Below are 19,162 nucleotides of genomic sequence, written 5' to 3'. Positions count from 1 at the left end.
TTTGGAGATGAGTAACTGTTTAAATAAAATTAATGTATTTTTATATGATGGTCTGTCCATTCTCAATGATATTGCGTTTTTGTTAATGGTGTCGAGTGTTGAGTACACCGAAGGCTGTTTGAGAAAACTTTAAGTCGCATTAATAAATTTCAGAACCGATGCGTCCCGGTTTAGTATTATCCGATTTTAGTTGCAGTTAAATTATTCTGAACAGCACTCTTTGGAAATAAAGAAAAGAAAAAAAACACTATGTTGGAACGACTTTGCACTGACCCAGACTTTGCACTGAGCCTGATTGAACCTTGCTATACATTGTTAAATGCGGTTTCCAAAGATTTTTTTCCGATCCCAATGTTTCATATTGTTTCTTTAGACAGTGTTTAAAAAGCTACGATAACTAACAAATTTTTAACTGTTGCTACAACTACTGCTTCAAAAGTGTAGCATTTGTCTTTTATCGTATTCTTGCTTTTTAAAACTACTGCTACCTTCAAAATATAAAACTCTTAACAGAGCAGTAGTAATAAAACACGAATTGTAAATGGAGTAGTAGCATAAAAATACAAATCATTGCTACTGCTCTATATCGAGTTTTAATTTTTAAGGTAGCAGTAAAGTAGCAGTTGATGCAGCAGTTAAGGTAGCAATAAAAGTAGTCAAAAATGAAAATCTTCAGTCATAACACCAAAATTGACAGAATTAAACACTGTGTGTTGTTTTTGTTTTGAGAGAGTTTGAAAGAATTATTCGTTTTTATTCGTCTCAGATGTTCGTGTTGCTAACAGAAAGATCGTGTTTTCTGTGTGTATAACAAAAAAGCCGAACTTTTGTTTACAACACGACCAACATACACAAATATACATTCACAACAACAACACATAATATACTTTTTTGGCTGAAAATTTTTATTTTTGACTTATTTTATTGCTACCTCAACTGCTACTTAACTGCTACTTTTTCTACTACCTCAACTGCTACTTCTATTACTACTAAATTTTAAAAGTAGCAGAATTAATAAAAAACTAATGACTGCTACATCAAAACATATCAAGCAATAGAAAATAAATTACTCTGCTACTTTTAAATTTTTCTTTTATTAGTACTACTACAACCAAAATGTGAAGGTAGCAGTAGTAGTAGTAATTATTGACTCCGAGTTTTTATTAATTTTTTAACTAGACTACTTGTGTTTTTTCGTTGCTACTGCTACTTGTAGTCTAGTTTTTTAAACACTGCTCCAAACTTTAGAGAAAAGGACAACAAATTTTTAAGACATGAAAAAATTATAATTTAACAATAAAGTTTTAACCAGTAGTTAGCACTAACTATAAGTCCTGGTATTAAAAATGTTTACTGAAACATGTCATATTATTCTGTTACCATTAAGATGTTGTTAAAATTTATTTAAGATTAATTTTTAACTGAGAATTTTTAAACTTAAGACCTACCGTTAGAGCTAACTTCAAGTTAATGAATAGTTTTTACTAAAAAATCCGAGTTAAAATTATAACCCTAAAATTATGTGACAATCCTTCTAAACTATTTAGTGTTACGCTATTGTAGCTTCTGTCCAGCAAACATTCAGGTTTGATATACATTTTGAAATCAAATCCTTTCTCAAGTGTTAAACATTTTGTAGAAAAAACTATTCTACCCAAAATTTTTGGTAGAAACAATTATTCTACTCAAAATTTGTGATAGAAGAAACTGTCATACACATAATTTTCTATAGAAAATAATGTTACACACAAAATTTTCAATAGAGAAAACTGTTATACACAAGATTTTTTATAGAGAAAACTGTGTACAAAATATTTTCTATAAATAAAACTGTTATACACAATATATTCTACATAGAAAACTGTTATACATTAAATTTTCTGTGTATACAAAATTTTCCGAAAAAAATACTGTTATACATTTTCTATAAAAGACCTGTAATACACAACATTTTCCATTAAAAATACTGTTATACACTAAATTTTCTGTAGAAAAAACTGTTATACATACAATTTTCTATAGAGAAAACTGTTATACGAAATATTTTTTAAAGTTAAAACTAAACAATTTTCTATAGAAAATATTGTATGCAAAATTTAAAATACTGTTATACACAAAATTTTCTACAGACAATACTGTTATGCATGGAATTTTTTATAAAAAAAACTGTTATATACAAAATTTCCTATAGAAAGTCAAGCTAATTTTGAATACTCTGTTCTGAAGTGAACCGTATCCCAGAGAGAGCGTTCTGCATCGATCGAAAAAAATAGTAGCAAGGTCTGAACTATAAGGCGGTTGAGGCAAAACTTCCCAACCACTTAATTTTAAATAGTTTTTAACAGGTATTGCAACAACTTGTGGCCGAACATTGTCATTATGGAATAATACGGTTTCATGTCTGGCCGCATATTCTGGTCGTTTTTCTGCCAATGCTCGCCATCGACCATCACAGCTTCCCTGTGATAGTCTGGCCATATTTAAGCAGCTCATAATAGATAGAATCCTTTTGGTCCCACCAAATACAGAGCATCACCTTAGTGCCATGGATGTTTGGCTTTGGCTTCGATTAGGCTGGTTGGCCGGACTTCACATACGACCTCTTACGCTTCGGGTTACCGTAATGGATCAATTTTTCATCGTTAGTAATGATAGCGTTCAAGCAGCGTTTCAGACTTACACAATCGTCTTTGAAGGTATCTCGGCTTCAATTCGTATGGTATCCAATTTTCCTTTTTTTTGGATGAATTCTGCTGCTTGCGAACATTTTGAAATTGCTGATTGAGCTTTTGCAAGCTTTTGTTGAGTTTGACAACAATTTTCATGGGGTCTTCAACCTTTTTGGGGTGATCATTGTCTTCCGTGACAAAATCACCACTTCTGAACTGCATAAAACAACTCTCGCACATTGAAACAGATGGAACACATTCACCATAAGCTGTGGTGAGCAATCGGTGTGCTTCAGCGCTACTTTTTTCAAATTAAAGAAGTAAAGAAGTGAGAATAAAATGACAGATATGTACGCTTCAAAATTACATATAAGTTATTAAAAACAAAAACCGCGTCATAGCAAAAACTCATATATATACAACATTTTCTATAGAAATCGGTTATCCACAAATTTTTCTATAGACAAGTCTGTTATAAACCAAAATTTCTATATAAGAAACTGTTATACACGAAATTGTCTATAGAAAATACTGTTATACAGACGACTAACAGTGGGATCAATCGAAAAAAATGGTAATGAAACTGAATCTTCTAAACTACTGGTCTGATTGCAAAATGATCTACAAATGAACCGTAGAGGAAGATATAGGCTTTAATAAAAGGAAATCTGTGATCATCTTGTTAGCATAGAAGGTTAGATACAGGGTGCCAAAGTCAACAACCTCTGGTTAGGAAAATTTTGTACATCTTGTTTGTAAATAGTACGTGAAAAGCTGAAGGAATTCTTGTTTACTTCACTAAGTTATCTCTTATAGTAAACATTGTATTTAAGTTTAAAATTTTAAAATTTCAGTTTATTAACAGGTTGATTACAAATTCCATTTTCTTAAAATCTATACCCTTCATTATGATTCGTTCATCAGCAATTGGACTAGTATTTTAGAGGATGTACATTTACACAGAGAAAACAGATTCGTGATAGCAACCGAATTTGTTGCCAATCGAATGATTCGGTTGCACACATAGAATTTTTCAGTTCTAGCAACAGAAAGTCAGTTGGTAAAGAAGAATATCAGTTGAGGCAACCAAACTTTCTTTAGTTACCCCTTACAAAATATTGTAATCACAACTGTAAAATTCGGTCACTACGATAGAATCATTCGATTGGCAACAAATTCGGTTGGTATCACGAATCTGTTTTCTCTGTGTATTACCACTTTTTTTGCGACTGTACCGACTGAGCGAACATAAAAATGAGAATTATACTCATCTACATATATATTAAAAAGGAGGCGATTTTGGCTTTTCGTATGTCGACGCATAACGCACAAACGCGTCGACCAAGTTTTTTTTTAACAATATTATAGTCATAGTAACTATTTATATGATTGTGGTAACTATAATATGGTTAATTTACGATTCACATGATTGTATCAACTATACTATGGTTACAGTGAACAAGTATATGTTTGTGACAACCATTTATATGATGAAGGACTTACCATATTATGTTGTTCATGGCTTATGGATATCATAATCTAAGAACAACATATTATGATAAAATTATTCATCATATATATGATTGATTCAAGCATGTGAATCGTAAATGAACCATATTATAGTTACCACAATCATATAAATGTTGAATTGTTTACAGTAAACATGCACAACTATATTTTTTCTGCGTGTAAGCAGTTATAAGTATATCACATAACAATTATATCATTATTTAACTACTTCTAAGTAATGAAGATGGTGTGTAGTTGTCTTTAAACAATGTGTTATTCAATAATTGCAAGTCATTACCAATATTTTACTGGGTCATTTTAGTTTTGTGTTTGTTGGGTGATATTCTCTATACAGTTTTAGTATTCTGATGATATTAAATTTCATTTTATTTCGTTTAATTTATTTCATTATTTATATTTCACTTAATCATAATAATGGAATTGCTGCTGTTTCAAGCACTAAAATAACGTTGATACTAGAAATAAATAACAAACAAAACTAAAAATAAAATATTTTCTTTTAATGATTACAAAACATTTTCGCCAACAAATCAACATTTGAAGAGGCCACTATATAAGTTTAGCTGCAAACTTCTTAATGTGAAAAGGGGTATTAATGGAAAATTAATGAAAAAAAGAGTAACCGCTAACAAATTACATTAGAACTTCATTAATAAACTATTTTGGTTTGTTGGCTGCTATAAAATTCATGACATTAAGATTAAAATAACTACTGGCTGAAAATAGTATCAAACTGTTTAAACAGTGTGAACGTATCTTAGTTAATTAATACTATTTTATTACAATTCCTTAACTTGTTTTAAATGTATATGAAATAAGAAATTTTTATAATTAACTTTTTTAATTATTATTATGTTTATATTGCTAATTGTTTAACCCTTCTCCTATGACTTCCCGGCATTTTGATTGATAAACTTGCAAATGTTTTCAGTTTATTTATATTTTTTTCATTTTTATTGTGTTTACTGCTTATCACAATTTTTTATTAAAAGAAAACAATTATAATTTAATACAATTCTTTACTTTTTTCTCAATTATTTTTATAAATGATTGTATTTTGTTTTACAAATATGAAGTGGCAGCAGCTACAGCCACACAGCAGCATCATTCTTATCATAATTGTGTTGTACTAGTGCACAAAAGTTATTCTAAAGGTCATTTAATGATGCTCATTAATTTCGTTTTATTTCTGTTTTGTAGAAAGGGCCAGGCAGGCACACTTGTGGGAATTTTGAGTTTTTAAATTTGAGTCGGAGTTTCACACTGTCAAGTTAGGAGAGTTTAAGGGTTTCTAATTTCAAAAGTATTTTTGTTAAGTATTCAATTTCACATTCAATTAAAATCTAGCATTGGTACAACAAATTGTTATTATACCCTTCACCTTCGTGAGAAGGGTATATATAAGTTTGTCATTCCGTTTGTAATTTCCACAATATAATTTTCCGACCCTATAAAATGTATATATTCTGGATCCTTATAGATAACAGAGACGATTAAGCCATGTCCGTCTGTCTGTTGAAATAAATTTTCTGAAGACCCCAGATATCTTCGGGATCCTGTTAGACATGCTTTTGAGAAGTTTCCTATTTAAAATCAGCAAAATCGGTCCACAAATGGCTGAGATATGAGGAAAAAAACAGTGTTTAAAAATCTAGACTACAAGTAGCAGTAGCAACGAAAAAACACAAGAAGTCTAGTTAAAAAATTAATAAAAACTCGGAGTCAATAATTACTACTACTACTGCTACCTTCACATTTTGGTAGCAGTAGTTGTAGTAGTACTAATAAAAGAAAAATTTAAAAGTAGCAGAGTAATTTATTTTCTATTGCTAACATAAAAAATAAAAAGTTTTGATGTAGCAGTCATTAGTTTTTTATTAATTCTGTTACTTTTAAAATTAAGTAGTAATAGAAGTAGCAGTTGAGGTAGTAGAAGTAGCAGTTGAGGTAGCAATAAAATAAGTCAAAAATAAAAATCTTCAGCCAAAAAATATTATGTGTTGTTGTTGTGAATGTATATTTGTGTATGTTGGTGTTGTAAACAAAAGTTCGGCTTTTTTGTTATACACACAGAAAACACGATCTTTCTGTTAGCAACGAACATCTGAGACGAATAAAAACGAATAATTCTTTCAAACTCTCTCAAAACAAAAAGAACACACAGTGTTTAATTCTGTCAATTTTGGTGTTATGACTGAAAATTTTCTTTTTTGACTACTTTTATTGCTACCTTAACTGCTGCATCAACTGCTACTTTACTGCTACCTTAAAAATTAAAACTCGATATAGAGCAGTAGCAATGATTTGTATTTTTATGCTACTACTCCATTTACAATTCGTGTTTTATTACTACTGTTCTGTTAAGAGTTTTATATTTTGAAGGTAGCAGTAGTTTTAAAAAAACAAGAAAACGAAAAAAGACAAATGCTACTGCTACTGCTACCGCTACATACACTATTTTGAAGCAGTAGTTGTAGCAACAGTTAAAAATTTGTTAGTTATCGTAGCTTTTTAAACACTGGAAAAAACCAGAACAACCTCAATTTTTGACCTATATCTGGATTACTAAGTCATTAATATAGACAATATGGATATCTAATGATAGATATTTCAAAGACCTTTGCAACGACGTATATAAGACCATAGTAAGTTGGACATACAATGGGTCAAAATCGGAAAAAATATTTCTTAACCCGAATTTTTTTTTCACCAAAAAAAAATTTAAAAAACAAAATTTTTTTTCTAAAATTTAAAAAAAAATTCCGGGATTAAAAAATTTATTCAGATTTCAAATCCCAAATTTTACATTTTTATAAATTTTTGAACGAAATTTCAAAAATTTCTAATAAATATGTTAAATGAGCATTAAAAATTCAAGTCGGTTTTCACGCTAACTCATAAGAGATGAGAAGCCGCATAACAAAAGGTACTTTTTCGAATTTTTTTATAAATTGATTTTTTGGTATTATAAATTAATTATTCTGCGGCGCCTCAGATACAACTGTTAAAATTTAAATCTTTAATCCTAATATAGTTTTTTTTTAAATCGAAAACAATTTTTTAAAATTATATTTTAAAATGCAAAATTTGAATTTTTAATATTTTTTTATTCAGTTCTTTTTATTTACAATCTATCCAATGATATTAAGCAAATTATATAAAATAAATAATAATATTCATTGCTGAACTCCTCTGAGAACAGCAATATACCATACAATATATTGATCTATGTAATTATTTTAAAATAAGTTGTCAGTTAAATAATATATGTATGTACATAATTTTATAAATATTTATTATACATATCCATAGTTAGTTAACGAAATGGCAAATCCAATATGTGATTTCTTTTAAGTCTTCGAACTTCGTTGGTGTCATCTAACAGCATTATGGCTGTTATCTAACATAGAAATTCATAAAAATGTATGTTGCCTACATAACAGCATTTTTATGAATGTAAATAACAGTGCTAGGTTAATTCTCACCGAGTTGTTTAGTTTTCCCTAATTTATTTGACACGTAAAATACATAAGGTAGACATGTTATATATCAATGGATAGAGGATTTTGTCTACTTTCCAATAATGTATACAACTTTTGACAATTAAAAAATTCATGGAATACTTTTTTGAAAAATATGACAAAAAATGCTTTTTATTGAGTTTTTGCATAGATACAAATTTTTCGAATTGAAATTAAATTTTTATTTATAAATAGTTTTTAATAAAATTTCACAGTTATATAGATTTTGCTATTGCAAATAGAAAACTAAAAATAAATTTTGAAATTTAAAATAAGGAATCCTGCAATTCGCAAAAAAGTGTTGAAAAATCCCAAAAAATGGTCTTTTTTAGTTTTTTGGCTATAATATCCATACCAAGGGCGGGGTTATCAAAACCCTTTACAAAACAATTAAAAACATATTTGGCCATCTAAAATGGGTTACTACATTTTGATATCGAGTATGCGATTTGAGAATTTTTGCCCTAAATTTGAATTTTAGATAAAAAATAGGCGATTTTTGGATGGACCTGGTCCTCTCGGTATCAAAAATTTTCAAATTTGTGTTCATTTAAAACATTTAAAGAAAGGTTAGCTTTTCAAAAAGTATAAATACCTAATACATCTTTTTAGAAATTTTTTTAGATAACTTAAAAAGAAAAAAAGTATTTTTTTTCCCAAAAACTAGCGAAAAAACGCCTTTATTAAAATTTTTAAATTCAAATGCATATAACTTTTGAGACAGTCATGATTTTTAAACAATTCTTTTTCTGTATACATTTGTTGTTAGTCTAATAAAAGAAAAATGGAGTAAATCGGGAAATATTTGGATCCGCTGTTATCAAATAACTGGAGTAGGGTGGGTAAAAATGTTGAAAATTTAATTTTCAAATGCGTATATCTCCTACGTTATAATAGATAATTGATAGCTATGACGAGGTTTTTTGTAGTGCTTGATGGGGAGATTTTTTGAAATCAGAACTCAGACGAAGAAATAGGATCGTTTTAAAAATTGAAAATACCCGAGGTGTCCTACTTTGGGAAACAATGGCCGCATCCCTGGTAGGCCCATACGGTCAAAGTTCAAAACTTAAACTCGAAAACACTTCTTCTTTGCGCATGTTAAATTTCATTCAAATCGGACTAAGGGTTTAGAAGTTACAGATTTATTTCCCACTTTTTTTTTCTCATACCACTGTGCAACGTTTTAAATTATATTTTATGGTACGAAATTTAAAATAATAGTCAACTTTATGGATTTAGAATCTAGAATTTAGACTTTAAGGCTTTTGTGGTTAGGCTGAAAATGTACATAATCGTTCAAAACAAAAACCTTATTAAAATTTGTTTTATAATGCGAAATTTAAAATAATAGTCAACTTTATGGACTTAAAATCAACTTTAAGGCATTTGTGTTTAGGCTGTTGATTTTTTGGAAAATATATTACCCCGAATTTAGCATTTATTAGAATCAAAAATAGTTAATTTGTTGAAAGTTGGTTAAAAAAAAATTGTAAAAATTTTAAAATTTGGGATTTGAGATATGAATGAAATGTTGTGATTTTGTTTGGTATCTATTTATAATGGGGTGTAGAATTCAAAAAATGTTTATACTTTTTTTTGTAAACAAACCCCAACTGCGAAGCATTTTGCTTATATGTATACAGATACACTCAGATTCTCTGGCGGGAATCGAACCCGCAACCCTCAGACACTAGCGTCTGGTCTATCGGGCGCCCCTTAACATATATATTATATTTAAACATTTGTAGATAAATGAAATACAAAACCTGAATTGGATTTTTTTTTAACATACTGTTTTTTAAATTTTTGTTTGAAAATCTCGAAACTTTATTTAAACCTCTAAACGTTATTCAATATTGCTAAAATGTTTAGCATTTCGTTTTTAGATGACGAGGAACAATTTAAACTCTTAAGAGCATTGAAAAACCAAAACTAAAAAAAATAAGGGCCATCCTGGCCCGCTACATACTTCCTAACATGCCCCAGTATTTTTCGTACAAATTTCTTTCTACATTTCCAAAAGATTAGTTGTAGCAAATAAGTCCCTAAAGTAAACTATATAAATTTAATTTTTTTTCCTGACTGCAAATAATTTTCGAATTAGAATTTTTCTAATTCTTGCAGACATTTACTAAAAATTACATGGGTATGTATAAATTTGCACCAGCTGTTGAAAATTATCCTTTTTGTTACACTCCTTGAATTTTCCTGTAATTTGTGATTCCTTACAAAAATTATTATTTTTTTTGCACACACTGCAACACATACATAATTTTTTACTTACAACACAGGACCATAATTTAACAATAATTTTATTTCTTTAATATTTTAACACCATTATTATTTACTCACATTTTTATGTGTTAATTGCGCATGTATCTCGTTTAATGAGCGATTTTTCAAGGATACCAGCAATTTTCAAAAAAAGAGAAATTCTCCACCAACAATAAAACTCTACACAAACACTTGGATTTTTGCTCTTAAATAAAGGAAGCTGTTTACAAACAATAGCAGTTGTGTTTATATGTTAACAAGGATGTTTTTTTTTATTTGTATATTTTTTTCATAGAATGATGTTTAATATTTTATAAAATTTTACACTTTAACACTTAAATTCCTTGGTAATTTGTTTAGTTTTTAAGTTTTTTAATAAAATTTGTTAATGATTTAGTTTTAAATGGCAAAAGCAAATCGAATTGATTAGACAGACAATTGGTCATGTAGCATGCTAAAGTTACACTAAAATCTTTTTCTTATTGTCTGGCTTTTGTTGTTGATTATCTCCCCAAAAACCAAATCTCAAACTAAAATGAAAAACACAATTTCAAACACAACAAAAATCAAACAAACACACTCAACACACATATAAATGTATAAATTTGATATAAAAATTGTATTGCTGTTGTTGTTTGCATGAGACCGGTATTTGTCTACAAACAACAACAAATTCTTGCTTACATGTTTGTGTGTGTGCGTGTGAGTAAATGAGCTTCATGTTGTTTGTTTATGTGTGGAAAAACTCACTCAATCATTGCACTCGTTTACACTCAATCACTTGTTTATTTTGCTCGTTATTTCATTTCAGTTGTATGTATTTGAACAGTAAAACAAAAACTGTGTATTTTTATTGCAACATAAACATTTTTGTTCGTTCTTCTTCTTCGTCGTCGTCGTCTTTGCAACAAAATAAACAATTAGAGGTTTTCAATTTCTTTAGAAACTCTACGTAATTTTATCTTTATTTCCATATTTATTTTTACCGTTTTATTTTGCGTCAACAAAAAAAAAGAAAAAAAAAATACACAACAAAGAGAAAAAAACTATTCATCAAATATTGATTGATGATTTGATGTTGTTGACGGTTCAACAAACAAAATACAGTAGTAACAACTATGAACAGTGGGCTAGACTGGAAAATAATTACAAATTTATACATAGATTTTAAACTGCTGATGCGATCTGCTATTTTTTTTTATCAATTTGGAATGCTAATAAAAAGTAAACCAGAAACTTTCACAATATTACTTGGTTGTGCAAAGAAAATATTTTGTATCGGGATTTTTAGCTTTTATTTTGAAACTTTTGTTCAATATAAATTTATTGAAAGTAAAGGCCATTGTTAGCTATGACCTTTTCCCATCTTTCTGGCAACATATGAATTCCGAGTCATATGAACTGCTCATCTTTTGAGTTCAACAATGAATCCAGCCAATTTCGGATACTCTGTTCCAAAGTAGAGCGTATCCTAGAGAGCGTTCTGCAACAATCGAAACAAATAATAGTCGGGCAGGGCACAGTCTGGACTATGCGACTGTCGAAGTCGAATTTCCGAATTTCCAAAATTATTTCGGAAATTCGACTACGACAGTCGCATTTAGGACCCTTTGGACTACCCTCCCTGTATAGTGGGTTACGTGTGCAATTCCATATTTTTCCAAATACGTTGCCTGAAGTTCGTCATAAAAGTGAGGTTAGTTAGGCAACTAAATTATCAATAGAGCAATATCAATTATGGATCCAAAAATAATCGATTTTCAATTAAACTAGTCGAGAGCTATATTCGGCTGTATCGAATCTTATATACCCTTCACCAAATTATACTTCAAAACACAAATTTTAAATATTTTTAGGTAAACAACATTTTTTTTCCAGTTGTTTTTTTAATTATTTGGAAATTTTTTTTTCGATTTGTCATTAAATTTTTTTTTTTTTTTTAAATTTGAATAAATTTTTTTTGGTGAAAAAAAAAAATTTGGGTTAAAAAAATATTTTTTTCGATTTTGACCCATTTTAGGTCCAACTTACTATGGTTTTATATACGTCCAGGCAAAGGTCTTTGAAATGTCTATCATTAGATATCCATATTGTCTATATTAATGACTTAGTAATCCAGATATAGATCAAAAATAGGTTGTGGACCAATTTGCTGGTTTTAAATAGGAAACTTCTCGAAAGCATGTCTGACAGAATTATTGAAGATTTGGATATATCTGGGGTCTTAAAAAAAATTGATTTCAACAGACGGACAGACAGACGGACATGGCTTAATCGACTCCGCTATCTATAAGGATCCGGAATATATATACTTTATAGGGTCGGAAAATTATATTGTGGAAATTACAAACGGAATGACAAACTTATATATACCCTTGTCACGAAGGTGAAGGGTATAAAATTCAAAAAATAGTAAGTTTTTGCTGTTTTTTTGGGCGAAAAGGTGACTGACTTAACTCCTTTTTTATTAAAAAAAAAAACTTTCTTTAAGAACATATAACAATTTTATATTTTTCTGTAAGATATATTTACGGAGAACATTTTGGTATGAAGAATATGTCGCCCCTACGTCCTTCGGAATTTGACCTATCTTTTTATCAAAATTTCAACTTTGGGCCACATGTTCTAAAACCCATAAGCTGGGATCAGAAAATGAAAGAAAAAATAAAAAGCCCCGAAGAAAATGAGCAAAATTGTCAAAAGTGCCATTTTTGGAATTTCTGTTTAAATTAGGAATTGCGTAATTCCCTTTGACCTTTTGACAAGTTATTTTACACTTTGTTATTTAGAATGGCAAATATAAAAAAACGTTGAAAATTTCATTGATTTTTGTTAATAAATAAAGATTTTATTACAAATTACATATTTATTTAGATATACATTTATCTAAAACAAAAATTTGTATCGAAATTTTAATAGGATGGCAAATATTAGGAACAATTTCATTTATATTTATTCCAAAGAATTTTTTTTTGTTTAGATAAGTTAATTTGTGGTCTTACAAAATAAACTTCAAGTCAATATCTCAATTATATTCAAAAATATGCCAATTTAAAACTCCGTCCTTCAAAAATATTTCGAAACTATTTCTTTATATCCTACACCACCATAGCGGGTAGGGTATTATGCGTTTGTGCAGATGTTTGTAACGCCCAAAAATATTAGTCTAACACCCTCCTTAAAGTATTTCTGAGTCGATTAAACGATGTCCGTCCGTCTGGTTGGCTGGCTTGCTGGCTGTCCATGTAAACCTTGTGCGCAGAGTACAGGTCGCAATTTTGAAGATATTTCGATCAAATTTGGCACATATTATTTTTTCGGCCCAAGGACCAAGCCTATTGAAACTGGCTGAAATCGGTACATTATTTCACCTAGACCCCATACAATTGTCCTTCCGAAATAAGACTTTATCGGTCATAAATGTTTAATTTATAAATGTATCTCCACAAATTGTGCTCCAAATAAGTTTTATATATACAAAATTCATGTCACCAAATTTTGTTACGATCGGTCCATAATTAGTCATAGCTCTCATATAGACCCGATTCCAAAAATCACTTTAACGTGCATAAATCGCTTAACTTTAATATAGACATAAGTCACATGACCTAATTTCATGGTGATCGGTCCATAATTGGTCATAGCCCCCATATAAGGCCCACGTCCGAAAATCACTCAAAAATATAAATTATTGAAATTTTAAAAGAAAATTTTTTTTGCTCTTTTACTTAGTGTAGGGTATTATATGGTCGGGCTTGACCGACCATACTTTCTTACTTTTTTTTTATAAATCCCAAACTAAGGCGAATTTCGAAATTCTGGAGAACATGAAATTTTGTATGGCCATGGAAAACATATTATAGAAATCAGAAGTATAAAGTATAAAAATTCATTATTTTGATTCAATTCGAAAAATTTCTATTCGTCCTAATTGTTTCATTTTAAAATAAAATTTAAAATTTGGTGGTTCAGTTATTTGTTTAAATTAAAAAACTGTTTCTCTACTTTATTTTTAATAAATATTAATTTAATAAAAACTAGTTTTAATATGAACGTTTGCTGAAAAAATAATGATTTCGCTAATTTCGATCAATATTTGAGCAATGTCAAAGAACCTTAATTTTAGTTCTTAATGGAACCGTAGTTTCCCAGCAAAAACATGCATTACATAGGAATGAGCAGAAATGAATACATTTACTCTTCATTTCTTTTACATTGGCATTTTAAATCATTACTTTAACAGGGTGATGTCATTTGAGGCAAGCACTTACAGTAAACGCTTACAAATAGGGAGTTAAATAAGTCCATACCATGTTCGCTTACAAATAGAGACTCAAATAAGTTATTCCTAAGAAATAAATTTCAAATTGTCTTCAAAAAATTATATATATTTTCATAGAGGTTGAAAAAAAACAGATTGAATGAAGATCAAATAAATTGTTTCAATTTGGAATAAATTTGAATTAACGGTTGCATGAAATACACTCAGGTCTCGTTTTATGCGGATTCAAATTTATGTGATTTTTAAATTAACGATTTTTTTTTAGAATTTTAACAGATTTTTAAATTTTAGATGTTTTTTTAAATCAAAATGATATTTTACTATATGATGACAATATGATTATATCATCTAGTGATGAAAGTGACGTTGAACCAATTCCAAAACGATGCAGACAATTATTTAGTGATTCAGATTAATCATACATATTTACAGAATTTCCTGAAAAATAGTTTTAGCTTTATTTTTGTACCATTTTCACTTTTTCTGTAATTAATGAATTAATATTATTTTATTGTTTATTTTTTTAACGTATTTTGTTTTTATAGTTTAAGTAAATAAAATAAATACATTTTTGTTGATTTTTTTATGCGATTTTGTTTGAATTTTTTAATTAAAATTTGAATTTATGCGGGTTTTCAGAATTTTAGAACGAATCATTAGTTTTTATATGAAGTTAGAGTATCGTTTTATGCGAATTCAATTTATTTTTGGTACGCATCTATCGCATAAAACGTGACCTGAGTGTACTTTAATATCATATTATTTGTCAGCTATTACTAAACTGCTTCTAAGTAATGCATATGGTATGTTGTAGTCTGCGAATAGTAAGCTGTTCTTTAATTGCATTGCATTACCATGTTTTTGCTGGTTAAGTTTTATTACTGCATATATTTTATTGTTCACCAAACCCACAGTGCAACTTATCGAAGTATAAAGAAAAAGAGTAGCGCATAATTTCAGCATAATTTGTTTTTTGTTAAAGTTGTTTTATTTTTAACATTACCAATGGACCCAATAGGAAATAATTGTTCAATAGGATTTTAGTTAAGTTAATAATAGTTTTAATTAGCCAAAAGTGAAATTATATTTTGAAATTTTAAATACATAAGTATTTAAAAAAACAATAAATTACACAATTATGAATGTAGTTTAATGCATTTAATGGTTTGTTTGAAAATGCTAAATGGCTTCAGGAAGTAATGACACTCTATGGTAAAAATATCAATTAGTAGAAAAAATATAGATTTCAAGACAGTGTGTTTTTAGCTTTATTTAAATATATGTATGTAATATATCTCAAATTGTTAAATACTTTCAAATTATGTATTAATTTGTTTTACAGCTATACTTTTATTTATAACTAAAATACAATGCATCATCAACATTGTTGTCCAACTGCTTATATGAGCCTAAAATTGTTGGGTTACATATATAAATACTAGTTGTATATATGTAAGACACAATAACAGTGAGAACTTTGTTATTAAAAAGTGGGCGGGTTAGAAATAGTAGGCGTGGAATCTATCATAACTTCGTTTATCATAACTTCGTAAACATAGAACTGTTGCCTAAAACGAGTAGAAATAGTTATAGTAACAATGTTGAAATGGTTACAGTAAACATGCACAACTATATTTTTTCTCTGCGTGTAAGCCTTCCAAATTTTACTTCTCCATCTTGTTTGAGCGATCTCGTATCAGTACACGCAGAGAAAAAATATAATTGGGCATGGTTACTGTAACCATTTAAATAGTGTTACAAGTTTTTTAACAATATTATAGTCACAGTAACTATTTACATGATTGTGGTAACTATAATATGGTTAATTTATGATTCACATGATTGTATCAACCATATATATGGTTACAGTAAACAAATATATGTTTGTGGCAACCATATTTATGATGAATAATTTTATCATAATATGTTGTTCTCAGATTATGATAAGCCTTAAGCCGAGAACAACATAATATGGTAAGTCCTTCATCATATGAATGGTTGTCACAACATATACTTGTTTACTGCAACCATATAAATGGTTGATACAATCATGTGAATCGTAAATTAACCACATTATGGTTACCACAATCATGTAAATGGTTACTGTGACTATAATATAGTTAAAAAACTTGTAACAATATTGAAATGGTTACAGTAACCATGCCCAACTATATTTTTTCTCATTTTTGAACCGAATTATTACTTGCGATGAAAAAAGGATCCATTACGATAACCCGAAGCATAAGATATCGTACGTGAAGCCCGACCATCCAACCGAATCGGCACAAAACCCAAATATCCATGGCGTTAAGGTAATGCTCTGTATTTGGTGGCAGAAAAAGGGTCCTAAATATTATGAGCTGCTGAAATCTGACCATACCATCACAGGTAAACTTTACCGAATGCAAATGATTCGTTTGCAGAGATCATTAGCCGAAAATCATGAAAACGTACGACCACATGTTGCAATATCTGTTAAAAACTATTTAGAAAGCTGTAGTTGGTAAGTTGTGCCTAATCCGCTTTATAGTCCAGATCTTGCCCCTTCCGACTATTAATTCTTTCCATCGATGCAAAACGCCACACAGAGGGATGGCTTTGCCGCCGAGAATTATTATATGGACTAAATTAAGAAAAATATTAAATTTTATCAAAATCGTCCACGCCCATCGCCCACTGCCCATACAATCCAAATCGATTTTTTCGCATAAAATTTGTCCTATCCAAGCAAAAGTCTAGAAATTTGGCACATACATTTTCTTAAACAATAAGAGCACGCATGCTAAGTTTTATTAAAATCAGCCATGCCCACCGCATACCGCCCATGCAATCCAATCGCATGCCGAGTTCCAGTTTTTGCCTGCAATGAAAAAAAACTTTACTGAGCGAAGCCGCTTTCGGCCGGCAATCCAAAAAAAAAAAATTTATTTCATTTCCAGAAGTAGGGATTTATGGATTGTCGGCTGAAGGCAGCATCGCCCAGTAAAGATTTTTTTCATTGCAGGCAAAAACCGGCATCGAAAGATCTCAAAAAATTAATGTCCCTAAATATCTTTGTTTTTTTTTAATATCAAATATTGGGTCTATAATTAATTTTCGGTTTATATTATTAATTAAACAATTTTATTGTTTTTTTTTATTACAGGGATAAATATTTATACGTGTATAACAAAAAAAGATTACTATAGCTAGCCTCGTAAATGAAAAAGCAATTACTTTTTCTGTTTCTTGATAAAATCCTCACCCACTTTATAAAACTCCTTTGGCTGGGTATCTTCCATATCATCGAAAAAGTCAGAATCTCGAGCCCAGCACAAACCCAATTCCTTTTTCACTATTACATCTTGCCAAACATCAAAATACTTTCTTTTTAAAAGTTCATCTCTCACTTTTGGTATCCAATCATTGTAGTCATAGGGGCCATAGAAACATGCGGCTCGCTTATATTCCTCTAAAAGTTCAGCGGCTTTTTTAGCGTATTCGGCACTTAATTGATTTTCTCCAAACAAAAGCTGCCATACCATCTCTCTAGCTTCGGCAAATACTTGCTTGTAGCCATCCTCATCGTCACCATCAATTTCGCCCTGAGCTTCCACATTATATTTGTAATCGTCTAATGGTGTTTCTGTAGATATTTTCTTTAAGGTCTTGTCAGTTTTTGCTGGCTCAGTGTTTAGCAGTGAACAGCATTTTCCATACAGTTTCCCTGGTAGCGGCAGATATTTTTTTCCAGCATTCATTGTAGACATCATTGGGCATTATGACATCAGCCTTAATTTTTTCGTCCAACAATTTGACATAAACCTCCACGGGATTATTTAGTAATAATTTTGCATCAAATTTTGCAAATGATGCACCGACTTTTTTGGTAGCTATTATTTTAATTAACGTCGGTCTCACGGGTTCAATTGTTTGGATTACTTAGGAACGGTTAACCGAAAACCGGTTATCTAAAAAGGGTAAATTTTCGGCGCTAGTGTCCCCACAAAGGTCGTTGCCAATTTTTTTTGTATTTAGTAAAAAAAATTGATTCTGGCAGAGCTGGTTGATAGCTTTTATCTTTGTGATGGGGTTGATATCTTAGATTTCTTTACAAAGGTCGTAATGACGCCGGTGGACAGATTTTAAATATTATTATAATAATTTTTTTGGAATTTAAAAATGATTTTCCACTGGGTTTTTTTTATCTCAACTGTAAAATGTGCTTGACTACAGTCGGTCATAGGAGTTGGTACAAACACAGGAAACCGTGGCTGGCATACAGTAAATACTACGTGTGATTATCAAGTGGATAATCTCATCCATCTTACCAAGCATTTTGTATAGCCGTTTTAGATTGATGATGATGTATGTATAAATATGTTTCCATTCTTTTATATTCTTGCTGGCAATTCCAGTTGTTGCTGAACTTCATTGTACTCTCTTCGGTGTAGTTTGCTAACGTCGCCGTTAATTTTTTCAGTGAATTTATTAATGTTTGTATGTTTACATTACTTGAACGAGTATGAAGATGGAATGCATGTCACTTCCCTGGAAATAAGTATTTACATGCAACATACAATTGGACAACTGATAAGACTAATAATATAATACTACAATAATGTGTATTGACTGCCACAGTTCTCATGTTAATCGGGCGCTAGTTGAGCGTATGAATATTTTTGAGTTGCTGTTATCATTATTTTATTTTGAATTTCTGTTTTTTTGTATATTTTTTATTTACTTTGGCATAAATTTATTTGATGTTCTGGTCTACTAATAATTGGTTCCACCAATATTTTCTTTTTTTTTGTCATTTGTTGTTTGTAGTATTTGTTATTTCGACGAGATTTATTATGTAGAATGTTTTCAGTTTTTATTATATTTATTTTATTTTCGTTTAT

At 29.7% G+C, this 19,162-nt stretch overlaps 1 protein-coding gene across 1 annotated transcript; it reads right to left on the bottom strand.

The window, feature by feature from the left end:
- Nucleotides 1-17,491: 17,491 nt before the first annotated feature.
- On the bottom strand, nucleotides 17,492-18,019 carry LOC135955360 (uncharacterized). Its single transcript, XM_065505712.1, has one exon. It carries the CDS (start codon nucleotides 18,017-18,019, stop codon nucleotides 17,492-17,494), a length of 528 nt encoding a protein of 175 aa, XP_065361784.1.
- Between the last annotated feature and the right edge of the window lie 1,143 nt (nucleotides 18,020-19,162).

The sequence above is a fragment of the Calliphora vicina genome, chromosome 3 (assembly GCF_958450345.1).
Source record: "Calliphora vicina chromosome 3, idCalVici1.1, whole genome shotgun sequence".
Lineage (NCBI taxonomy): Eukaryota > Metazoa > Arthropoda > Insecta > Diptera > Calliphoridae > Calliphora > Calliphora vicina.
This window is presented reverse-complemented; position numbering and strand designations above follow the sequence as displayed.

Excerpts from the sequence above, each read along its gene's own strand:
- LOC135955360 (XM_065505712.1), bottom strand. The coding sequence starts at position 18,019 with ATGAATGCTGGAAAAAAATATCTGCCGCTACCAGGGAAACTGTATGGA.